Raw genomic sequence first — 26,226 nt, 5'->3', positions numbered from 1 at the left:
TGCCACTGAATGAAGGCCACCTAGCGGCCGTTGAAAATTCTTTATTTACAACTAGACTTGATTCAAGACTGTTATTAAAAATAAGGGTTGATGAGATGCTGGGTGATCTGCTTGTCATTGCTGTTGTTCAGTGTTATCATTTGTATAGCCTTGATTGACTGATTGATTAATTGGAGTGTTTCATTAATGATGCCCAAATCAAATCATCGGAGCTGTTTACCTTATAAGCTTAACTCAACATTCAAGTTAACACCCTTTTAGAATGGGCAGATCGTCAATCATTATTCAAAAATAATCCTCAATTATATTAATTAAATTTTCACTATCCGGTCGCAATTTGTCTCTTTAGTATAGAATTTGCATCCTCTTGTCAATTTATCTTTATGCAACCACAAATTGTACAAAGTTACCCTGTCAGTTTCTCTCGTCATTAATTACCTTACTTTCTTGCATTTTATAATGCAAGAAATTAATAGGGTTATGTAATGAGAAGTAATTTGACTGAAAAGTATTATCAAATGACTGAAAATTAAACAAATCAGCAAGTTTTGAAACATGACAAAACAACATATTTATACATCTTATAATGTACCCTACTTGCAGTCTCACGTTTCAAAATGATAATCATATGAAACTAACAATGCTTCCGAGTTATTTTAAGGGCTATTTTTAGGGCTTCAAATAAAACTGTGTACATGTAGTACGGCTCCGCAACAGCAGCCATCCAAAACTGTGCACTTGTACCTGCCATTCATCCAGAGAGCAGGATTTATTAGTACTGACAAAAAAAATGTATTTACAACTACTTGTCACAAATAATACAGATGTTATTGTATCACAACAAGTATATCATAAGTGATTTATTCTTAATTTCAAAACAATTCACAAAAATGTTATTAACATTTTGATTAAAATGAAAAATAAACTATTTTAAATGTCATAGACTTTTATGCAGTGTTCGCCAGTTTTGTTCTGTACAACAAACACTTCAATCAATCATTGCTTTATGTTCACTAGCTAAATACAGTCAGTAAATGAAAATTAATAAATGAAAATGTTTATGGGATTGACGCACCTTTGCCCCAAAAGGTATAGTCACATCTTAATGGTGAATTTCCTAAAAGAGATATGGCAATTACAGTTATATGTAAACCTGAATGGTTATGTTGTTTGAGCAGAGTCAGTGATTTAGCCACAGCTATTAAGATGTCTAAAGTGCTTTGCCAGCAAGCAAGCTAAGCCTAAGCATAACAAGCCTCAAAACAAATGTCACAATTATGCAGACTAAATCACTATTTTTATTAAAACAGACGTAACTGTAGCCATCCCAAACCAATCAAAATGAAACTGCTTGTTTAGTTTTGCGTTTGGTGGAATGTAGTCTTAACTGCTACCTTAATGATGGTTGGCATAGTAACAGTACGGCTTCATCAGCATGCACGCTAATCATAACAAGCCTCAAAACAAATGTCACAATTAAGCAGACTAAATCACTATTTTTATTTAAACTGACGTAACTGTAGCCATCTCAAACCAATCAAAATGAAACTGCTTGTTTAGTTTTGCGTTTGGTGGAATGTAGTCTGAACTGCTACCTTAATGATGGTTAGCATAGTAACAGTACGGCTTCACCAGCATGCGCGCCAAGTATAAAAAACCGAAAAACAAATGTCACAAGAATGCCGATTATAACTACTTTTGTCAATGGACCGACGGTTGGCTAGATGAGATAATCAAGTAAATAAAACAATATAACATCCTTCCCATCACAAAAGCAGAGTCGGGTTCAGTGCAGTTAATGTTAATCTTGTTGAACAAAATTAATCTCATTTTCAAAATTTAATATAGACCTATTTAGCTCATTTTACTATAACTTTAAAGGGAAGGTACACGTTTGGTAATTACTCAAAACAAATATTAACTTAAAAACTGACTTGGTAACGAGCATTGGAGAGCTGTTGATAGTATAAAACATTGTGAGAAACGACTCCCTCTGAGGGAACGTAGTTTTTTTTGAGAAAGAGGTAATTTCTCACTAAAATATTAAAAGACTTCTAGCTAGAAGTCTTTTATTCCTATCTGAAAGCACACAACTTCTAACAACAAGGGTGTTTTTTCTTTCATTATTTTCTCGCAATTTCGATGACCAATTGAGCCCAAATTTTCACAGGTATTTTTTTTTATTCATGTTTAGATACACCAACTTTGAAGGCTAGTCTTTGACAATGACCAATAGTGTCCACAGCCTTTAAGTGTTATGATGGGATACACCAAGTGAGAACACTGGTCTTTGACAATAACCAAACATGTACAGTGCCTTTAAATATATATTAACAAAAACAACCACCAAACACAAAGTTAAAAAATAAAAAATAATGAATAAATAAACAAAAAAGACCAACTTTGAAACCCTTGTACAATAAAACAAAATAGAAAGATTTGAATTAACTATGGGTACTATGATATTCCAATAATGGCTAAACAACTTTATCAAGAACGTTCTTTTATCATCAATAGAAAGAATTATACATAGATACTGATTCAGTTTAAAATTGTTGATAACAAATGGATTTCGTTCCTGCAAGTTTATACTGGACCTAGATGCAAACAATAAAGGGATTTTGATGTCAAACGTATGATCAAGGTACCTTAAAGTTTGAATAGTGTTTATAAATCCTTCTGTTTTGACTTGTTTAATTTATATTCAAATTAATATCATTTTATGTAATGTTTATTCTTTGTGATTTTTGTAAATATTTTCCTACAATAAAGAATGTGTAATGATTACATTGATCACTCAAAAGGAATTTTAGGTAATGAAGTTATATTGCATTGGGAACTAACAGTCCTTTCATTTGCCCTATGTTGATATAATTTGTGTTTCATTCAGTTAAAGCCTTCTAAACAGACACCTTTAAAATGTTCAGAATCAACAAGTATTTCCAACAAGAGGATTGAAATATAAAAACAGAAGACACAACGTAAGATTTATGGAGACTTGAATGTCTCATATAAGTTACATCAATCTAATTCCCCCTAAACAGAAGACACAACGTAAGATTGATGGAGACTTGAATGTCTCATATAAGTTACATCAATCTAATTCCCCTAAGCAGAAGACACAACGTAAGATTGATGGAGACTTGAATGTCTCATATAAGTTACATCAATCTAATTCCTCCTCAGCTGGAGAAGCCACTTGTACTTCATCGTCATTTCCCGATTCACCACCAAGAAAACTACGCAGAAGATTATCTGTAAGATTAAAATAATAACAAGTTGTGACAAATGTTTAGCTCACTGTTAATCCAAGGTAGCCACCACTTGTATTTCCTGTTATATAACACCCAAGCAGATCCTTTGAGCATGATTGGGGGATTTTAGGTCAAGTGCCACTCTTGAATTAACCCATGTGCATGTTGGTTTCATTTACTGTGCATATAACTAAAAAAGGTTTGAGGTAACACCATTATATTGTTGCAGTTTTAATTTCTACGGTTCATGTATGTTTTTTGGCTATTTTTAATAACTGTGTTTGAATGTGCAAATCAAAAAAGTGATTTTCATGCTGGGCATGATGAATTAAGAATTGAATTGAACTGAATCTCTTTTTGAGTAGTGGTGGTTACTGTGCATTGTCGTCCACCCCCACTTGTATCTAAAATTTGAGGAAAAGGATTCAACTAATGTGAAAAAGAGGTATACTCACCAAACATGCCGCCCCCTGCTGAAGGTCCTGATGGTGGGGGCAAGCCAAAGAATAGTTGGCCTATTCTATCTAGGTACTCCAAATATACTGGGTCTCGTTTTAAGCTTGGCTGATACTGTTCACACAATACAGTAAAGGTTGGAAGCTTGCCACTAAAAAACAAAACCAGAAAACAATTAAGCTGACATAACAATGGCTATTGACTATCATTAGTCCTTAACTAATATAAACCCTGTACACCCACTAGTCTCGATTTGAAAAGAAAAACACTTGCAACAGAATGTGTCAGGACCCTGCTTATCCTTCTCTCAAAATAAATTTGCCAAGCAATATTTTGACAGATGTCAAATTTGCATGCCATCCGCGATAAAGAACATTATTTGATTTTACCAAAACACCAGTGTGTGTAACGCACTGTATACTCGTTACTTTCTCCAAACCTAGTGAACAAAAATCCAGACAAGATTTGCACCCTCAACCATTCCACAGATTACCACAAGACCATTGAGTATTTCCATTAGCTAGAGGCAGCTTGAATCCTATATCTTAGCAATGGGTCATACCACAACGTAACTAACAGTTTGATGACATTGGGCCCAGTCAGTTTTCAACCTCAATAGGAGACTTTCCAACGCTAGATGGCAGCAGACATACCGGGTATATTTCCATTGTTTACGTAGTTCTGAACATGCGCATAATTCTGAGAACAATGGATTTACCCGGTAAGTCTGCTGCCCTCTATCGTCCCAGAAAGTCTCCCATTGGTTAAATTTGGTTATATTCAGTGTATGTCTGTCAATAGGGTAGGATACAAAAAAGCCATACCTTCACCCAAGCCTTAGTGTTGCCTTTCTAATTGTTTATAATGTTGGCTACTATTTATAACTGCCACTGTTATTATCATAAAACACAAACTATGTATTTAATATGTGAGGGTAATAGACTGTGCAAGTCTCGCGCGCACCCGAGCGAGAAAACACGACAACTGAAGAACTTAATTTTTTTATGAATAAAATCTTTGCTTTAATTTATTTTTAATGCCGAATCTGAACAACAAAAATACCTCATAGAGCTTGTTTAAATTAGTTTCAGCTTTTTAAACAAATACACAATTATCGGTTAAAGTCTATGTATAGACAAAAGAAAAACTCTGGGACAAGGATGTTTGTTTGATCTTAAATTTTTTGAAACCCCATTGGTAAATCCCATTTTTACCAAGTAACCTGACCTGAGGTCAAATTTAAATATCGGTTTTTCTTTGTTATTATGTTGACTTTGTTTTTTACTTTTATATATGATATTAATTAATAATACATTTTTAACAACATATGTCATTTTTATGGTCATGAACTACATTAAACTAAAGTAATGGACGAAACAAAATCTCCCCAACGTAAAACTCCATAAGGTTGGGACCACAATGGTCCTGGAAGTTCAAATCCGCGCGAGACTTGCACAGTCTATACCCACATAAATGTTTTAATGAATTGAATTGAAACTGATCAAGTAAAAAGAAAGATATTCTCAGTATCCAGCTCAACAATTCATATAATCTTACCTTTCTACTGCCATCAACATAAACCATAAGAAGTTCAAAAGAGGTAGAATGAATGGTGGACCACTCTCGATAGCAGGGTGTTTTTCTGTGTATATATGAAATGTCAGAGTTGCACAGGCCTTGTTCTTCAGGCACAGGTACCTAACAAAATAATTACAAGGGGAATAAATGAATTTACATTCTGTAGTTGGTCAGTTATGGCAGAGGATCAAATAGGAGACCTTTTTCAAAATATTCTGTGTTTGGCAAGATCCACAGCAGATGAAAATTGACCAATCAAAGGTTAATATGCTGTTTTGGTATCTTTACTTTGATATAGTCATGATTTCAATTCAATAATAATATTTAACGACAAATATTTTCAAATTTATTTATGAAAACATTAACATGGGTGGCACAGTTAACATTGAGAATTAGTTGGTGTCAACTGGTGAACAGTTGAGATTTAACAAATATAACTTCAATGTTTTAAAAGTTTCAACAAAGAAAATGAACTTACTGGAACACAGCTTGAGCTACAAACATGTCTACCTCACTGGGGTAACCGTTAGCAACATGGTACTCAATCAACATCGTAGCACAACCCTCTCCGTCATAGGAATGAAGAAAATGATATCTAGCTTCCAGGTAATTCTTCTCTGTTAAGATAATAATCAAGACTAGATTAAAGGAGTGCAAGAATACACAACCATTATAATAATATTAGTAGGTTAGTATTCCAAAGTCAAATTTTGTAGGATTTGCCAAGCATGAAAAGCACTACACAGCTTTAATTCCCTGATTTATCATTTTAAAAACTACAGGGTTGCAAGGACGAAGGATTCTTAAAACTTGTTTAAAAACCCCATTCATTAACAGGCATGGAACAGCAATGATGTTAAAGAGATTTGCCATTTATTCCCTCTCTTAGTTTTTAAGATACATTTTGTAAACATAACTAGTTAAATTATAGTTGCTTCTATATTTAATTTTTTGAAAAGTGTAAAAACAGCATGTAGTGCCATGTTATGCAACCTCAAAGTCCTAAAACCCTAAAACTAAATAAACATGAATAGATGTCAGCTTCTCGGATGGAATTCTTCTCAAGGTTTTTAAGGCAAGTTTCAACTTGATATCAAGTAAGCATTTTTCCCATCACAGTTCCACCATGTATTGACCACTAGAAACGATTGGCAGAGTTTTACCTTTCCAGAGGGTAACTGCGAGTCTCTGATGAAGTTCAGGGTCTCCAGACTTGAAGGCAGTATTACTGGATTTAGACCACTGTAGAGCAGAGTTTATAAGTTTCCCTCTTTCTGGAACCTCAGCAGGGATTGCAGACACCAGGCTCGATGTTTTATCTGTTAATCATCAGGGAAAGTACAGACAAATTGAAATGAATATCAAGGTCCAAAGTTTGAAAACAGCCAAATTTAAAATATCCGTGTGTTGATGAATTGCACTGATAATCCTAATTTCGTTTCAATGTGCATGTTGCATAAGATTGTCTTGTAGCCATCTTGACAATGTACAGATTGTACTCAATAGGCAATATATGGTTTAGTCATCATGCCAATGTCTTGAAACCCCCTTTTACAATAGTTACATACCTATGTTTTCTGTATTCACCGGGGCATCAGATGTGTTGAATGCATCCACTAACAATAAACACAAATCAGTTCCACTTGCGTACTACAAAGAAAAAACAAATTGGTGAAGACGATCACATGATTTTCTTTACTAAAAGTTATTCAACTTTAAAAAAACCACAGTTTCTACACCCCAACATTTCGGATGCAAATCCATAGCACATGTTGGTAACAGGGATGTGATAGTTGAGAAAAAAAAACTGAACTTTTTGCATGAGTGCTCAAAAAATTGCGAGCATGACGCCCAATATTAACATTCATCTTAGTTTTAAAAAGCCCTACCCTACAATATGGGCGGTATGTTTATATATCTCCATTTCTTTTAAAATTTGATCTTTAAAAAGAAAAGAAAAAATCCCTGTGATAACATTTAGTTATGGTTTGAGATGAAACGAAAAGGTTGAATGAATTGTACCTGATTATGGCTGAGGAGTAAAGTTGCTCCATTGTACATCAACTCTACTGCCTCTGCATGTTTCTTCTGGGTCATGTATCTGAAGATATAAACATCAAAATAACAATTAGCCCATAAATCTGCATCAAAATGGACAGCACTCTGATTGATCTAAACTATACATAGCAAGATGTGTTATTGAAAATGATATGGGTTCATCATGCGGACCAAAGAAACACCAACCCTCCTTATCCAATCAATCATTCAAGAAAAGGCACAAAAAGTACCCCCTCCCTCATTTTCAATCAATCATTCAAAGAAAAGGCACAAATAGTAGTCCCAGCTCCAATGGAGACCCGTGATTAGCAGGGACATGGCTGGGATGTATACTTGGCCTGGCATGTGGTTCAGGCCATCTTCCGCTATTGCCCCGCAGGGCGATTTTCGTACTGGCTTTACCACGGAATCAGCATGTATACGGGGGCATTTCAACTCCTGTACAATCCAGGTCCCGGCAGCTGTGCACTTGTCACGACCTCAGCACTATGGCAGATTATTAGCCCTGACCCTGAGTTGAAATTATCAGAAGGCACTTACTTTGACCATCCACTCACCGTGTGATTTGCGTCTTGAGCACCTAAATTTGGTGGATTTTGGCGCCTCATAAATATTCTTTAATAGTTGTGAGAGTCATAACCCTAAGTCTCCTGATACTAGTTAGGAGGATGGAGGGTGACTGTGTACATGTTCACAATTACTTGGTGTTTAGCCAATGGACATATCATGATGAAAGAGTCCAACCAGTGCTAACCAACTTGCCACTATGTGACTCTTTAGTATCAATATCAGACGCATTTTAACATTTTACTTATCTAATGGTCGAACAACTGTGCCTGTAGCAAGCTAACTAACGACTCATATAATAACTAACGATCCAATAAGCTAACTAACGACTCATATAATGACCAACGATCCAATGGTTTGACCAGCTTTGCGCACAGCTTACCATTGATAACTTAAGGCAGCCATATTTGTTACCGAAATGCAAAAATTCTGAATTATTGTGATGTGAGAATTTATCCTTTTTTTTAGCAACTTTATTTTTGCGGAGTGGATTTTCTGGACCATGGTGAGCTCACTTGGGATAACTTTCTGTATGGCACCACCACTTTTTTACTCATTTTTACAAAAAGGGATATTCTCAGTGAGGTAAATTAGATCATGGAGCTACCTTCATACTACTACTAGCCCTAGACCCAGTAACTGGGGCGCTGTTCTGTACTCCTTTTTTCGAAATTTTGACATTCTCGGTCGTGCTAGTATGACCGAGAATGTCAAAATTTCGAAAAAAGGAGTACAGCACCCCAGTTACTCATTCATGGGTCTACCTTCATACCATATTATTTCAGATCGATTGAAAAAGTGGTGGCGCCAAGTGGTGGAAACTTTTCCGAGCCCAATTTTGGCAAGATTAGGTTTGGTTTGGAAAGAGTAAAAAAGTGTAAATAACTCTTACACTAGACTAGAGTCTTACCCGCACACATGCAATGCATGGACCTGTAAGTGTAAGGCTGTAGGCATAACCTTAAATTTATGAACAAATTGGACTGAATTGTGAATAAAGACTAACTAAAGTGAAGGAGAATAAGTTTAAATAGGATTTTGTAGCTTGTATTTTTGTGTACACGTACGTCACTTTAGTACAAGTTTCATAAAAACAACAGCGGGACACACCTCCACACACAAAATCAAAGCAAAGGAAAGGGACAAAAAATTCACTCGCGAAAAACACTGGAAAACATACCTAGGCCTACTTGTTTTTTTGGTACAAAAGAAAAATGTTCTCTTACCTGTGATAAAGAGTTCTATACATTTGATGCGCTTCATAGTAGTTTCCTTCTTCCACATTGTGCTTTAGTTTTTGCAAAACACGAGAAGTTCCTCTTCCAGCAGCCGCCATGATGTTGTTGGTTCATCAGTAATCTTATGTACACACTTCGTACACTATATATATACGCGACAGTGTAAAATACATGTATAAGTTGATCTCGTTCCCACGTTTTTACTCCCCATTCAGGTTTTCAATGTGGGGAAAATTAAATGGTTGAATATGAACACGAGGTTGATATGAGCTGGTATCGAGAATACCGATACAGCAACAGTGATTGTTGAACGGTTCACTCCCAGCCAAGAAAATTTAGAATTTGTAAGCTAGTTCTTTCGATCTAATTTCAACAAAATTACCGGGAAGAACATTTCCCTCTTAATGATCAAACAAGGAAAATAGCAAAATTCAAAACAATGATCAAAATTAAGTAAAGATTATATATTTTGTTCCACTTTCATAAGGACACTTCTGTTGACCCATTGAGGAATAAATTTATCCATGGTTGACCTGTGATACATCACAAAACTCTATTTCACCTTGGAGAACCTCTTTCATAGCCATTAAAGCAAATACTCCTAAAAGTCATGGACAAAATCATGTTAAGACTATACATGTATTGGTGTTTCGATAGTGCCGGTGGGGTAAAATTTCTGAACATTAGTCGGGACAGAAAGGTTTCATTCAATGAATGAATTCCAGTTGTGAAGCCACGGACTCAAGATAAGCAAATGTAATCACTAGAAAATCTAAAAACAGTCCATATTGAGAGACTCAAGAAAAAAACCAAAAACAGTTTCAGTTTTAGATGTGGGAGGAAACTGGAGTTTCCAGTGGAAACACGAGTAATCAGGGGACTAGCTGAAAATACTATCTGTACCCCCAGCAGGATTTGAACCAAAGCCCGAATATGACAACCCGACCGTGCAATGATGAAGAATTTCAAACAAATAAAGCAAAGAACCTTTCTTCTTATACTACAATTTTCATTCCTGTGAATATCAAGACAAAGCAGTTGAAACCCGACATCCAATTTCATTGAAGACAGTCACGACAGCCCAGTTGCTAATTGCAATCACAGAAACAAATCCAATCACTTGCAGTTCAGAGGTTGATTCAGATAAGGAATTGTTTTTAATTTGAAACCCAATTACTTTGGCAAAACCACCTCTTCAATGCCACTAATAAAACACATTTATTATAATGGGACAAATTTTCATTGATTTAAAAAAGTAATATGTTAAATGTTGTTTTAATTTGATAGTAATGACTCAAATAAAATACATAAGGATAGTACACATAAGTCTTGAGAATAGAATATTTATTTATTCCAAGCATAATTGCTATAGTCTAGAGAAATAGAATATTATACAATTTACCAGTAAGAAGCTAAATTAAACAAAAGTTTTCCAAAACGCCATTATTGACTTTGAGCATCAACCTGCTCAATTGAGTAACTGCAACCAGGTTTATCTTGTTCAGTATTGTTACTTGGAAAAGATTTGTAGACATTTGCACATAGAGACAAGATTCATTGTCTTCTCTAATGAAGTGAGGTTTCCATTAAGATGCTTTGTCATTAGGATGCTGAATAGAATTCAGATTTAGACAAGGGCCTACAAAACTACCGAAGCACAACAATAGCCATGACATGTAATTTGCAGTGTGACCAAGCCGATTTCCAATAGGCTTGCAATATGACCAATTCTAGGCTCCTACCATGTGATTTCCAATGCAGCCTTGAAATATACCCAAGATTAGGCCACTCCCTCGTCATGTAACCAAGCCTATGGACCCCTACCTCGTTACTTGCAGTGTTTATGACTGGCAACCTTATTATTTATGAAAAGAAACCTGACAAGCAAAAAGTTTCTTTACAGCTTCCTTCTGGCTGAGCCAGTGATGTTAGATATTGTAAAAGCGATATACACAGTATCGGACAGTACTGGTAGACACTGATGCGTTCATTCAGCATTGCTTGGATTGATGTCACTGGAAAACACAAGAGGTGTACAGCTGAGTGTGCGTAGATTCAATAACACACAGGCATGGCTGCTCATAAACTGTGGAACTGTTATCAGTAGAACCTTCTGCCCAGATTGACCTGTGATTACAAAGACAGACACAGAAACATGGTAATAAAAGGTGCAACAAAAAACATCATTTACTACTAGAACTTCAAAACTACTTATTACATTTTTGAAAACTATTCAATTCCAAGACAGTGGACAATAACTAACATTATTCAAGCCAGAGTGTAATTCTTCAGAAGGTACAAAGGAATTTGCCTCCATTGCGTGTTCTTGCCTCCCATACCCTACTCCAAACCGCCCAATAACACCTATTAAAACAAATAGTTTTTCGAAATAAATAGTTTACTGGCCCGATATTTAAAATAAAATTGCTAAAAACAGTTCTTAAGAAAACCAATTAAATTAATACCTTTCCAGATTTTGCTTTGGAATTTGTTCTGGTTGCCAGCAAAGTAGACGTGTGGACACTCGGACACAATGAATGGATCTTCATCATAGTAAGGATAGCAAGCTGTAGTAGACAGAAGTGAATGTTAGGGATTAAATCCAAAGTGTATAGAAGCCATCACAAAATTACCATGAAACAGGTGTGATTGGCAAATTGGTTTCTAAACAAATAAGCATCCTCATCCTAAAATCAATTTTTGTTTTATTAAAAATTTTAACAATTTAGTTGCATTACAAACTTGTACATCAAATTGTTATTGGTATTTTGTTATTTTCAAGATTTGTTGTCCAAAAGAAAAAGTTTTTAAAAGATTTGACTTGTTTGAGATGTGTTTGATACATTCAAGACTTGCACATCCAATTTAACATTGTTTTCCCACACTTTGTGAATGAATAGCTTTATAATCTAAAGAGCTTTCAAACCTAATGTATCTGGAGCCGTGGGTGCTACATGACAGGCTTTAAGAGTCGCCTCCAATATCTCCATGCCATCCTCCATATCAGTATACTGGAATATGTCCGTTATGTTCTGCCCAGATGTCCCTAGAAATCTGAAAGCGAGTGATACATTAGCAGTCCAAATTAACAAATCACTACAAAAACAAGTTCAATTGCTAACAACAGGGATTTTACATAATTTAAAATTTTAAGTTAACAAACTGCTTTCCATATGAACAGATATGTATAGTACATTTTGAGGATGTAACATTGCAACTGTTTTATCCTACCTAACACCATCAACACACGCTTCATATGGGTTTGTGACAGAGCGCATTGTGGGATAAACAGAGGCTTGGGGGAACATACATCGATGCAGGGGCTGCTGAGGCAAGAAGCAGAATGAGGGATCATTTGGACCAGGCATCACATCAACAGCAACACAACTCTGTCAAAAGAAAAATGAAAAAGAAAACCATTCTATCAGAAGTATTGTAGCTTTTAATTTAGGAAGATGCGATTTCAGGAGGTCGCATCAGAAAGGTCTTGAACTTTCACTGCTCGTTATTGTTACTGTTTATTCATTAACACATGATTATTATAAGTTCTTATAATAAATAATCTGAAGAAGGTTCCGATATGGATCGAAAGCTAAGGCCATCTACCCTACTCATTATTATAATAAATAGGATCTAAACCCAAAAAAAATTGCATCACACCAACATGAACTTTTTACTTTTAACATGTTAGTTTGTTCGCAGGGCCCAAATGGAAACCAGTTTGTTTACTGATTTGGCTCACCCTGGGTAAATAAAGGAAATAAATAAATAAATAAACTTCCTTAGTAGTTTGCAAAGATTAACAAACCATACATGTACATTAGTGCTGAGCCATTATGCATAGAGAATATTTGGCTCACCCTGGGTAAATAAAGGAAATAAATAAATAAATAAACTTCCTTAGTAGTTTGCAAAGATTAACAAACCATACATGTACAGTATGTGCTGAGCCATTATGCATAGAGAATATTCAACAAGTTGAATCTTAAAGGCAGGGTATACTTTTGGTAGTCACTCTTCAAGTTAATAACCATATACAACTTACTTGGTAAGAAACACTAGAGAGTCAGTGATAATATAGCACATTGTGAGAAACAACTCCCTTTGAAGTAGTGTAGTATTATAGAACGGGGTAATTTTCACTAAAACAATTTGAATCTCAGTCATATCTAAAAGCACAAGTTTCTACGCAACAAAGGTGTTTTGTCTTTTTTTTTTTTTTTTACTTTGACGAATAATTGAGCCCAAATTTTCACATGTGTTATTTTATGCTTATTTTGGGATACACAAAGTGAGAAGACTGGTCTTTGATAATTACCAATAGTGTACCCTGTCTTTAAATGAAAGAAACTGATGTCTTACAGCAAGTTGAGCAAATATATCATCCAATGCCTTGACAGCTTCTACTGTGCCTGCTTTCACCTTACGACTCAAGTATTTGGCCTAAGGAAAGAAAAGGTTAACAAAAAGTTGTTGTTAAAGCATTTTATAACATTCTCCTTTCTTTATCTGTTGTTTATTTGACATTTGTCAATCTAACTGGGAGGAAATCTCCAATATAATGCTTTTCTACCTGTAAGTTTACCGTACCGAAGAGTTCTTGAAAACAGGTTACAGTGGTTAGAAAGAGCACTGTTCTAAAAAGGTTCTGCTTTATAATAAAGAGTACATTCTAAAGTCCAAAACATCATTTCTGCTATGTGTTTTTTTGTTTAACTATTCTCTTATAACAATGCCCCATTATAGGGTAATTTGGACAGTTCCCACAATCTTGTTATAAAGGGAGTCAACTGTATTTGGTTAGTAACAATTTACATGACCACATCATATCAAGTTAAAGCGACTTCAATTATATTTAATTTGCACAAAGTCAAGTCAACTAACTTGGAGCTAGTGATTGGAGGGGGTTAAATGTGTATTCTACTAACCGTATTGAGTGCATCAGCAGTCTGTGTGTCCTTACTGAGACTATTACCGGCAACAATGACTCGTACAACCTTTGAATACATCTCCTGCTCCTCAGGACCCCCTAGCTGACCGGTTATTAAATCAAGTAGAAGCTGAAGGGTCATAAGGTGATGACCCTTCTCCCCAACACCCAGACCAGACACCAAGACAATGTACCTAAATGATGTCCAGAGAAATTATCAGTCATTAGTGCAAAACAATGCCTAAACACATAGAACCATAGAACAGTGTTAACATAATAGAGATGGACATTTAATATGCATTCATAAATAACCCAGACAGTTTCTCGATTTTGATTGGTTGAGAGGACATCACGTGGGGGTGTTTAAACGGATGATATAACCAAAGCCAGAAGTGTTAAAACATGGGCGTGACTCGCGAGCTTGCACCTGTGCTTATAAGACAGTTTTTCATTCCTATTGGTCGAGAGCAACGGCTGGAACATCTGTGCCACATCACGCGATACGCGTGACGTGCACGCCAATCTTCTTATAAAGAGTTTTTACCAGAGGGCCTTACCATTTCATAGCTTGAGGGGTGTTTTGTTGAAAGAAATCAGTGAACAATTATTGCATTTTTTTAACTTTTGGACCCAAAAGTTTTGATGTTTTTTGACAGAAAAGGTATTTATGAATGGAAATAAAAATGTGCTTGGCCGGTATTAAACACAGTACACTCCGTTTAAAACCGGTTGCAGTCTGTGTCACATCCAGACTGCAAATGGTATTAAACAGAGAGTTTAAATAGGCCAAAATTATTCCCTAAATGTAGTATAGTTAAATCAGTTAACAGTTGATGTTCCCTTTGAACAGGTTTCCTTCAAAATGTCTTCGTTTTGTTTTTTTACCATCACAATCATTTATAGACGATGAAGTTAAAGCATTTGACGAGAGTAACATTACCTATCTTGGTCCAGATTTGTACGAGGAATCTGCACTGGGAGGTCTGCTGTACAAAAGTCTTCCACTTGAAACTTCCCATCATCTCTCTCGTGACCGTATACAACTATAACCACACCTATAAAGGGAGTAAGATGGAATGATGAAAACCACTTCATATCTCATGACCTTATACAACTATAACTATAGTTTGTTTTGGTCTGTCTTATGTTTTGCAATTTTTACTCTTCGGATTGTCCTGTAAGGTTCTTGTATTTTCAGTTTGTTTGGATTGCTGTATATTTTCCTGTTGTAAAATGTTATATTTTTATAATTATTTTGTTATGCGCTTGTTTACATTTTACAGAATGGGCGCAATATAAATGAATAAATTATTATTATTATTATTATTATAACTACACCTATAAAGGGAGCAAGATGGAATGATGAAAACCATGTCATCTTTCTCGTGACCATATAAAACTATAACTACACCTATAAAGGGAGCAAGATGGAATGATGAAAACCACGTCATCTTTCTCGTGACCATATAAAACTATAACTACACCTATAAAGGGAGCAAGATGGAATGATGAAAACCATGTCATCTTTCTCGTGACCGTATAAAACTATAACTACACCTATAAAGGGAGAAAGATGGAATGATGAAAACCATGTCATCTTTCTCGTGACCATATAAAACTATAACTACACCTATAAAGGGAGCAAGATGGAATGATGAAAACCATGTCATCTTTCTCGTGACCGTATAAAACTATAACTACACCTATAAAGGGAGCAAGATGGAATGATGAAAACCATGTCATCTTTCTCGTGACCATATAAAACTATAACTACACCTATAAAGGGAGCAAGATGGAATGATGAAAACCATGTCATCTTTCTCGTGACCATATAAAACTATAACTACACCTATAAAGGGAGCAAGATGGAATGATGAAAACCACGTCATCTTTCTCGTGACCATATAAAACTATAACTACACCTATAAAGGGAGCAAGATGGAATGATGAAAACCACGTCATCTTTCTCGTGACCATATAAAACTATAACTACACCTATAAAGGGAGCAAGATGGAATGATGAAAACCATGTCATCTTTCTCGTGACCGTATAAAACTATAACCACACCTATAAAGGGAGCAAGATGGAACGATGAAAACCATGTCATCTTTCTCGTGACCATATAAAACTATAACTACACCTATAAAGGGAGCAAGATGGAATGATGAAAACCATGTCATCTTTCTCGTGACCATATAAAACTATAACTACACCTATAAAGGGAGCAAGATGGAATGATGAAAACCATGTCATCTTTCTCGTGACCGTATAAAACTATAACTACACCTATAAAGGGAGCAAGATGGAATGATGAAAACCACGTCATCTTTCTCGTGACCATATAAAACTATAACTACACCTATAAAGGGAGCAAGATGGAATGATGAAAACCACGTCATCTTTCTCGTGACCATATAAAACTATAACTACACCTATAAAGGGAGTAAGATGGAATGATGAAAACCATGTCATCTTTCTCGTGACCGTATAAAACTATAACTACACCTATAAAGGGAGCAAGATGGAATGATGAAAACCACGTCATCTTTCTCGTGACCGTATAAAACTATAACTACACCTATAAAGGGAGCAAGATGGAATGATGAAAACCACGTCATCTTTCTCGTGACCATATAAAACTATAACTACACCTATAAAGGGAGCAAGATGGAATGATGAAAACCACGTCATCTTTCTCGTGACCATATAAAACTATAACTACACCTATAAAGGGAGCAAGATGGAATGATGAAAACCACGTCATCTTTCTCGTGACCATATAAAACTATAACTACACCTATAAAGGGAGCAAGATGGAATGATGAAAACCACGTCATCTTTCTCGTGACCATATAAAACTATAACTACACCTATAAAGGGAGCAAGATGGAATGATGAAAACCATGTCATCTTTCTCGTGACCGTATAAAACTATAACTACACCTATAAAGGGAGCAAGATGGAATGATGAAAACCACGTCATCTTTCTCGTGACCATATAAAACTATAACTACACCTATAAAGGGAGCAAGATGGAATGATGAAAACCACGTCATCTTTCTCGTGACCATATAAAACTATAACTACACCTATAAAGGGAGCAAGATGGAATGATGAAAACCACGTCATCTTTCTCGTGACCATATAAAACTATAACTACACCTATAAAGGGAGCAAGATGGAATGATGAAAACCACGTCATCTTTCTCGTGACCATATAAAACTATAACTACACCTATAAAGGGAGCAAGATGGAATGATGAAAACCACGTCATCTTTCTCGTGACCATATAAAACTATAACTACACCTATAAAGGGAGCAAGATGGAATGATGAAAACCATGTCATCTTTCTCGTGACCGTATAAAACTATAACTACACCTATAAAGGGAGCAAGATGGAATGATGAAAACCACGTCATCTTTCTCGTGACCATATAAAACTATAACTACACCTATAAAGGGAGCAAGATGGAATGATGAAAACCACGTCATCTTTCTCGTGACCATATAAAACTATAACTACACCTATAAAGGGAGCAAGATGGAATGATGAAAACCACGTCATCTCTCTCGTGACCATATAAAACTATAACTACACCTATAAAGGGAGCAAGATGGAATGATGAAAACCATGTCATCTTTCTCGTGACCATATAAAACTATAACTACACCTATAAAGGGAGCAAGATGGAATGATGAAAACCATGTCATCTTTCTCGTGACCATATAAAACTATAACTACACCTATAAAGGGAGCAAGATGGAATGATGAAAACCACGTCATCTTTCTCGTGACCGTATAAAACTATAACTACACCTATAAAGGGAGCAAGATGGAATGATGAAAACCATGTCATCTTTCTCGTGACCGTATAAAACTATAACTACACCTATAAAGGGAGTAAGATGGAATGATGAAAACCATGTCATCTTTCTCGTGACCATATAAAACTATAACTACACCTATAAAGGGAGCAAGATGGAATGATGAAAACCACGTCATCTCTCACATAACTATAACACTAGAATTTCAAAACAATTTCCCAAAAGTTTGTAACAAAAATGTTTTTAAATTCTAAGTGGCTGTAATACTTTGTAGCCTACCTGTAACAGCCTTTTGGACATCAATATTTCCAAGGAGAACAATTCTTTGGAGTTCATCTTCTAGAATCAATGTGTCTGTATCTGCTATGTACTTGTCCCTTTTCGGCTGCGGAACCATGTTGTGCTAAAAACAAGAGAAGATTTAAAAATGGAAATAACTTATAGAGAGAATAACGTTGCAAAGATGAAGAAACTCTTTCTTAGGAGAAAAGACCCAATCCTTTAGCTATCCCCCTTGCTAAGTAAGATACAACACAACAGATTTCTACTGTACCATGGAAGTGGAATATGGGAAAGGGAGAGATGTTACTTTTGTTCTTACTTAATAATTATGCGCCTTTGGTTCTTGGACTTGGTCCACAACCCTTAAGTCATTTTCAGGTGTTTGCTGCTTGTACAATGTGGACACACAGCAGACCTTTTTATTAGGGGAGGGGAGGGGATTGAAGGCAAGGTTGATGAAATCATCTTACATCTTCGCTGATTTCTTTCAGAATGCTGGGTTTGAGTTCCATACTTTTAAATAAGGTTCCAATCACGCAACACTCCTCATCTGCCTTCAGTTCAAACAATTTGCGCATCAAAACTGACTCTCCTAAAAAGGACAAACAAAAAAGGATTTATAAAATTTTCTAGAAAGAAAAAGTACTGGCGTAAAGAATCCTTTACTTGACAAAGCCAAGAGAACAAAGATTCTCTCTAAAGCACCAGGATTTATTGTTCCTCTATAGAGAGAACTGTTTTCACGCACAGTTGATTGCTAAACCTTGGCTAACATGGCTGCAATTTTGGCCTATGACCTCAGCTGATACGGCTGCCATTTGGACCTATGACCTCGGCTGAAATGTCTGTCATTTGGGCCTATGACCTCGGCTGACATGGCTGTCATTAGGGCCTATGACCTCAGCTGACATGGCTGCCATTTGGGCCTATGACCTCGGCTGACATGGCTGTCATTTGGGCCTATGACCTCGGTTGACATGGCTGTCATTAGGGCCTATGACCTCGGCTGATATGGGTGTCATTAGGGCCTATGACCTCAGCTGACATGGCTAAGGGCCTGTGACCTCAGCTGACATGGCTGTCATTAGGGCCTATGACCTCGGCTGACATGGCTGTCATTTGGGCCTATGACCTCGGCTGACATGGCTAAGGGCCTGTGACCTCAGCTGACATGGCTGTCATTAGGGCCTATGACCTCGGCTGTCATTTGGGCCTATGACCTCGGCTGACATGGCTGCCATTTGGGCCTATGACCTCGGCGGAAATGTCTGTCATTAGAGCCTATGACCTCGGCTGACATGCATCTCATAAGGGGCCTATAGCCTCAGCTAACATGGCTCTCATAAGGGCCTATAACCTCGCCAGACATGCATTTCATAAGGGGCCTATAGCCTCAGCTGACATGGCTGTCATTAAGGCCTATGACCTCGGCTGACATGGCTGTCATTTGGGCCTACAACCTCAGCTGTCATTTGGGACTATGACTTTGGCTGACATGGCTGTTTTTAGGGCCTTATGGCTAGAACCAAGACTCACTGACTGGAATCTCATTTCAATCAGGCACATGAAGTCAGGGAAAAATGTGCACATTAATTTGTTCTTTTTTGTTATCTGGTTAAAAGAGTTATTTGAATGGTTGCCCATAGAAAGAGTTCTTGTTTTAAAAAAACATTATATAATATTAGCAACTTTTTTGCAGACAGTGACATCTATTTCTAGACACAATTTTTGTGAGTAAATAAATAAATTTTGATTACAACAATTTGTTATCATTACCCCATTTTCTGTTGGCTGTCTCTGTCAACCGAGTATACATACTGCACAAACGCTCTGCATAAAGATGGGCATACTGTCGCCTAAAATTGCGACCTTTCTGAAGGAAACGGCTGGACAGATTTTCATATCTGCTGCTGGGTCGCTCAAAGGTCATTTCAGTTTCGGTTGATAACTCCGACATTTTCCGCAGTTGTGTTGCTTGGAATGAGATAATGAAAGCTGTTGATCTTTGATAAGCCAAGATTAATTCACTTCATTTTCCAGATGATGATTTAAGTTGTAAGAATCCGAGCAATTCATTGAAGACAATTCCCTGGAGAGCAAAGGCAATTTTAAATGGGGTAAAATTTTGAATTCTGCAGCAAAATGCCACTTTTTCAGTTGTTATCGACCAAGCAAGACCAAGAGCCATAAAAAAATTAAAATGACAAAATTTATATTACTTATTAGCAGCTTCAAGCAATCGCACAACATCGGTAAACAGTATTGTCCAAAGGCCCACACTTTGTGTATCACAACTTATATATAAAATAACAAACCTGTAAAAATTTAGGCTCAATCTGTCATCGGAGTCGGGAGAAAATAACGGGAAAACCCACCCTTGTTTCCGCACGTTCCGCCATGTCATCATGACATGTGTTTAAAATAAATCTGTTATTCTCAATATCGAGAATTTATGTTTTCTCAAAAAGTAAAGCATTTCGTTGAAAAATATTTCAAGGGAAGTCTTTCACCAACCTTCTGTAAACCCTGTAAGTTATTTGTAAATCTGTGAACTTTTAATTTTTGTTCTGTTCAGAAAGTGTTCAATGGCTTTAATTGAGGCGCTATTTTAAAATAAGTTTGATATTTAAAGACACTGGACACTATGGTTATTTGTCAAAAACCAGTCTTCTCACTTGGTGTAGGCTATCTCAACATATTGCACAAAATAACAAACCTGTGAAAATTTGAACTCAATTGGTCGTCGAATGTGCAAGATAATAATTGAACTTGGAAGAAAAAACACCCGGAAAAGTTTCCGTATGGCGCCACCACTTTTTCATTCGATATGAAATAATATAGTATCTAATTTACCTCAATGAGACATCCCTTTATGTAAAAATGAGTGAAAAAGGTGGTGGCGCCATACGGAAAGTTATCCAAACACCCTCCCGTGTCAAACGAACTTGTGTGCTTCCAGATGCTTGATTTTGGGACTGACCCATGACCTCAAAATCTAATTCTGACTCTAGTCTGAGCATGGAGTTCACAATAATTTTGAGCAACCTAAGATTAAGATTCTGAAAAAGAGGTAGTTACCGAAAGTGTTCATTCAATGCCTTTTAAATCATAATTGACATGCTATTGCTTTGCAACTACTTCTATCTAGAAACTATATAATAATGCTCGGCTCACACACAGGGGAGCCTTCTATAGTTTCTAGAAGTACTTTGCAACTATGCTAAATCACACCCTTACACTTTACACAACTTGTGTCACGACACAAGGTGTGATATCTAATTCTAAAGACTAATTAAAGCCTTCTAAATAAATGCTATACAAACAATGACGAGACCCCTAGAGTTTGCTTACCATTCAATCCTCATGCCAAAACTTTATTCAATCAAAAGTTAAGTTCTAATCTAAATAAAGTAAAGAAAATGACTACCTTACCATTCATACATGGACTGGAGAATCCTCTCATCACTGCGTGCGAGGTACAGTTCACACGATGAGAGATGACGTAACAACTGCTGGAGATTAGACCAAGGAGGAAGGAATGTTATTAGACTGTGCTGTTTATATTGAGCTATTTATTAATTAAAAGTAACACACAGTCGTCAGTTAAGCGATTCTGCTATGTGTGACGGTGTGGTACATGTGTGTACGACGACATACCTAGACTTGTGGACAAGTCGTTAAATCGGCCCCACGTGCTGAGATAGTGCTCCCCCGACAACACTGCTCTCGCGCGAACTCACTGCTCTCGCGCGAACTCACTGCTCTCGCGCGAACTGATGGCTCCCCGATTTTGACTCCTCATTAACGACTTGTACAAGTTGTCATCAGTTTGTGCACAGCCTATGGGCACTTCAGCCGAAATCGTACGGACGCATCTGATTGGTCGATGTCGTTAAATCAATGAATATTCAACATGTATATGCTGTCAAACAGTACACCCTGTATTGGATGGGTTCGGGAAGTCACATGTATGAATGAACGATCAACAAACCTGTCAGCGTGTATTTATTATGCCTACACACTAGACGTCGTGTGTGTGTATGGTTGTACTTTTGAGTACGGATTTTCATCGGGAACTTTGACGTGCATATTAAATAAATAACTTCGTCTTAACTTGGTCTGACTTGGTTGATAAACTTGAAGAACAAGATATAGAAGCAGCTGTCAAGTAGCCAGTTTTCTCAAGGCATGCAACATGCAAGAGAGCTGCTCACGTCGACGACAGGTCGCAAGGAAAAAGAAGAAGAAGCCGCCATTTATATGCATCATGCCAACACACACACACTGCACACAGCGTGTATTGATTGATGAAAGGCAATGACACTTTTGTAAACAAATGATTTGCACCGGCCGAATATTCGATGAAATCAGTAGCCTTGCTCAAGGCAGTGGTGATGGTTGGTGCATACTGTGTTGGCATCATGAAATCAAAACAGGTGAGCTTGCTGTTAAGTTTCTTAATTAAACTACTAATAAATTTGCGTTGACAAAATAATATTGCAAAAATCTACCTCCATGGAGTTACCGGTAACTTGGTTTGGGGCTTCTTACTTAAAAGAACAAGTTTTGTTTTGAAGTAAAACTTAACAAAACATGTGTTATTATTCATATAACTCACTGGTTCCACCATGGAGGTAGTTTCTACCTCCATGGTTCCACAAAAAGCACTATCGCCAGTGGCGGTTGCACCGACACACACAGGTTATTAAAATTGAGCCCCTACTTCTAAAGTTCTAGTTCTACACAAGGTTACTTGTTTTGCATTGTTGTTGGAACTTTTGTATCTAGAGAGTAGAGTCTCAAGCAATGCAAAAAGTACCAAATTCACTGTTTTTGTTGTTGGTTTTTATAATTAAACATAATTGTTGTTTTTTTTAGAAACAATAATAAAACATAATAACAAAATGTTTAAAAAATTTAAACACTAAAACTTAAATAAGATTTGAAATTACATGAGAGTCTTTATTTGTGATGGTGTTGCCTCGAACCTCACTTTAGCCCGTAAGTATTAGGTAGGTTTTATGAGCTGCATGTTATGCCAGCAAACACGTGAACGTGAAGGTCAAAACATTGTGTTGTTAGGTGACGTCACCACTTTGGGCTTAATTCATGCTCACGTAAGACGTCTGCACAGAGAGGTACCTGACGTGAAAAATGGTATCTTCATGTGTGATTTTAACAACACAATTTTCTGACATTTACGTTAACTTATTTGCTTGCAATAAGTATTAGCCTATCATACTACAGATAGTATTACACAATCAACATAAGTTCAGGTCAACATTGTGTGTTTCTTTCTTTTCTCCACAGGGTCACATGGCAGCCTGACAGTGCAAGGGAAACACTCCTCGTTTAAGAAGGAAGTTCGTTCCACCCCTACCCCTAAGCTGCTGTAAAAACTGTGAAAGTTTGATCTCCTGCCTTACTGCGAGTCATGGGAAAAGTTAGCCGAGATGGATCTGCATTGGAGTGAAGATGTGTACGCAAAAACTGATACAACTCTAGACACTCATTAAATTACTCTGGTGCCTGATTTAAAAAGAAATGTTCATACAAATAAAATAATCTTAATTGCAATCCTCTGTTTAATTGGTAACCAATGAAGCGATCTTAGAAGGAGCATGGCATCACGACGGCGATTTAACCTAAATATAACACGAGCAGCCCAGTTCTGCAAACTGTGAAGTCTCTTTTAAAATATGCATGTGGGTTTTCTGTAAGCAGCCCATTACAACAATCTAACCGAGAAAGAACATGGCTGCGAATCACATGATGTTATGAATCGTCAGATACATACTTCCTAATCTGTGACACATGAAATCGAACAGACTTGCAAAGCTGGAGCCGTTTTCACGAAACGTTAATCTTAGGGTTTGCATGTTACGTTGCAAGGCTGAGACTCAACTCAAGTCGTAAGATTAACACAAGTTGGAAAGAGTTTGGTGTAAACGAAAGCAGGTCTATTTGATCAGTCATAGACAATTCAATCAAAATATGCACCAAAGTTCTTGACTGATGTGGATGGTGCATTCTGAATGGTTCCAAATGTAAGAATGACATTTATACTGTGCAATTACCAACAATTATTTTGCTCATTTTAGTTAAAATTTATTCTTTCCAATCCAAATACTTAAATATCCAAAGCACAGACTGAGAGGGTTTGATAATGTATAAAGGCTAGGCGGTTGTGCAACATAGGTAGAAGACCCATTTAAAATGTTCATTCAAGTTAGTTTTCACATATCCACCACCGTTTACATTTCTGTACGGTCTTCTAGCGGTGTCCACCCGAAGGTCCGTTAGTCCGAAGGTTTGATTGTCCGAACGCACAAATTTCCCATAACAGGGGGTTCATTAGTCCCAAAATGAAGTAGGTTTCATTAACCCGTACATTTGATACGATAGTCCGAAGGTTCATTGATCTGAAGGTTCACTGGTCCAAATAAGGTCCGATAGTCCGAATCGACGATCAAACCTTATTGTCAATTCGGACTATCGGACCTTATTGTCAATTCGGACTATCGGACCTTATTGTCAATTTGGACTATCGAACATTCAGACTATTGAACCTTCGGCCATCGAGCTGTAACCCTTCTAGCACTCGCCTAGTTTGTAAATTGTTTAAAGTGTTTTGTAATGAACAGGTTTTGCAAAAGTCAACTACTCACTATGTTTATATAGCAACCTGGAAGTGCAAGGGAAACACTCCACATTTTCTTTATTTACAGTTTCTACCATCAATATCCATTAGTCTGAAGGTATTTTCATTGTTTATTGCTCAATTTAATTTATTTATTTCAACCACTGGTTTGCATTTGTTGATCGATTTATCAATAAATTTGTTTCTTGTTTTTTGTTTGAGGCAAACTACAATTGGAGTCACTGTTCCTTTTTTGCATTTCACGGTGTCTTTACCCTATTTGAGCCTTATATTAATTGTTATGATTGCTTGGAAGTGAGAAGTATTTTTCGTGGTTACAGTTGCTTAAAACAAAACAAAAGTACAGCTGCTATATGAAACCTTGTCTTGCAATATCTTGGGCAAGTAGAGTGTATGTCGATGATTAGCTATAATACCTTTAAAATACATCGACATCTGAAAAGAGTTACTGAAATTTTCCGGAATCCCTGCGATGCGCACACGACTCCCCTGTGAAACTTGTCCACAAGACTCACATATCAAACTTCCACATGTCGACCATGGTTTTCAAAATCACTTTTTAGATGAAGACTTAAAATAAAAAAACATTTGTCAGTAAACAAATAATGAATTTTGGGACTGGTAGTATTAATACAAACTATATTTTATGTTGCAACTTGTCCAGTGTACACAGTCCGAGCAGAACACATCGGGTTAAAGGATTGCATTGGACCATTACCATTGACCGTGGGCATTATTTATTTGCATGAGGCAGCTCACGGATATTAAACAGATAAATAGTAATGCATTTGAAGATGACTTTGTAAAGTTAGGCCCTAATCAACTAATAAAGCAGTTAAATCAAAATAAAAAAGATTCACAGATGCCCTCCGGTTCAAGCTTTACAGTATTAGAAACTATTACTACCCTCTTATAAAAATGGACTCGTCTGCACGATTGTCTCCGCGGCAACAGTGAAGGTATACCGCGTTCGTACTTGAATACATGAATACGTACCGCTGACAACTTGTACAAGTCGTTAATGAGGAGTCAAAATCGGGGAGCCATCAGTTCGCGCGAGAGCAGTGAGTTCGCGCGAGAGCAGTGTTGTCGGGGGAGCACTATCTCAGCACGTGGGGCCGATTTAACGACTTGTCCACAAGTCTACGACATACCGTGTGTGTGGTTCATTTAGCAATTCGGATATATTGCGGGAAAGGATTGTTTAGCGCCACACACTGAATGTAGCCATTTTCACCAAGTTAGTTTATAAGAAATCAATAATGACAAATTTGACAATAAATGATATTAAAAAATATCTTAAAGTATTAAAATATTACAATGTGTTTTTATATGTTGTTTTTTGTGAACAAAAAGTAAAGTTAAATTTGCTAA

General features: G+C 36.7%; 2 protein-coding genes and 1 long non-coding RNA gene across 3 annotated transcripts; 1 reads left to right on the top strand and 2 right to left on the bottom strand.

Moving 5' to 3' along the window:
- Positions 1-2,368: 2,368 nt before the first annotated feature.
- LOC117292590 (Golgi to ER traffic protein 4 homolog) lies at positions 2,369-9,406 on the bottom strand. Its single transcript, XM_033774699.1, has 8 exons — positions 9,140-9,406; positions 7,311-7,389; positions 6,857-6,938; positions 6,452-6,607; positions 5,767-5,905; positions 5,268-5,408; positions 3,710-3,861; positions 2,369-3,255 (listed from the first exon to the last, which is right to left on the bottom strand). Exons 1-8 carry the CDS (start codon positions 9,247-9,249, stop codon positions 3,167-3,169), a joined length of 948 nt encoding a protein of 315 aa, XP_033630590.1. The 5' UTR covers positions 9,250-9,406; the 3' UTR covers positions 2,369-3,166.
- Positions 9,407-10,478: 1,072 nt separating this feature from the next.
- On the bottom strand, positions 10,479-26,061 carry LOC117292637 (DNA polymerase delta subunit 2-like). Its single transcript, XM_033774762.1, has 12 exons — positions 26,007-26,061; positions 21,624-21,848; positions 19,968-20,280; positions 18,662-18,783; positions 18,189-18,312; positions 15,022-15,136; positions 14,080-14,275; positions 13,514-13,594; positions 12,383-12,540; positions 12,078-12,205; positions 11,617-11,718; positions 10,479-11,278 (listed from the first exon to the last, which is right to left on the bottom strand). Exons 3-12 carry the CDS (start codon positions 20,146-20,148, stop codon positions 11,139-11,141), a joined length of 1,347 nt encoding a protein of 448 aa, XP_033630653.1. The 5' UTR covers positions 20,149-20,280; positions 21,624-21,848; positions 26,007-26,061; the 3' UTR covers positions 10,479-11,138.
- On the top strand, positions 22,386-24,006 carry LOC117292638. Its single transcript, XR_004519297.1, has 2 exons — positions 22,386-22,627; positions 23,502-24,006. It is a non-coding gene; the product is annotated as an uncharacterized LOC117292638 (long non-coding RNA).
- Positions 26,062-26,226: the final 165 nt, after the last annotated feature.

The sequence above is a fragment of the Asterias rubens genome, chromosome 7 (genome assembly GCF_902459465.1).
Source record: "Asterias rubens chromosome 7, eAstRub1.3, whole genome shotgun sequence".
Lineage (NCBI taxonomy): Eukaryota > Metazoa > Echinodermata > Asteroidea > Forcipulatida > Asteriidae > Asterias > Asterias rubens.
This window is presented reverse-complemented; position numbering and strand designations above follow the sequence as displayed.

Excerpts from the sequence above, each read along its gene's own strand:
- LOC117292590 (XM_033774699.1), bottom strand. The coding sequence starts at position 9,249 with ATGGCGGCTGCTGGAAGAGGAACTTCTCGTGTTTTGCAAAAACTAAAG. Across the intron at positions 7,390-9,139 it reads TATAGAACTCTTTATCACAG|ATACATGACCCAGAAGAAAC; the intron begins GTAAGAGAACAT and ends TTATATCTTCAG. Across the intron at positions 5,906-6,451 it reads CGCAGTTACCCTCTGGAAAG|AGAAGAATTACCTGGAAGCT; the intron begins GTAAAACTCTGC and ends TTATCTTAACAG.
- LOC117292637 (XM_033774762.1), bottom strand. The coding sequence starts at position 20,148 with ATGTCGGAGTTATCAACCGAAACTGAAATGACCTTTGAGCGACCCAGC. Across the intron at positions 18,313-18,661 it reads TGAAAGAAATCAGCGAAGAT|CACAACATGGTTCCGCAGCC; the intron begins GTAAGATGATTT and ends TCTTGTTTTTAG. Across the intron at positions 11,719-12,077 it reads CACGGCTCCAGATACATTAG|CTTGCTATCCTTACTATGAT; the intron begins GTTTGAAAGCTC and ends TGTCTACTACAG.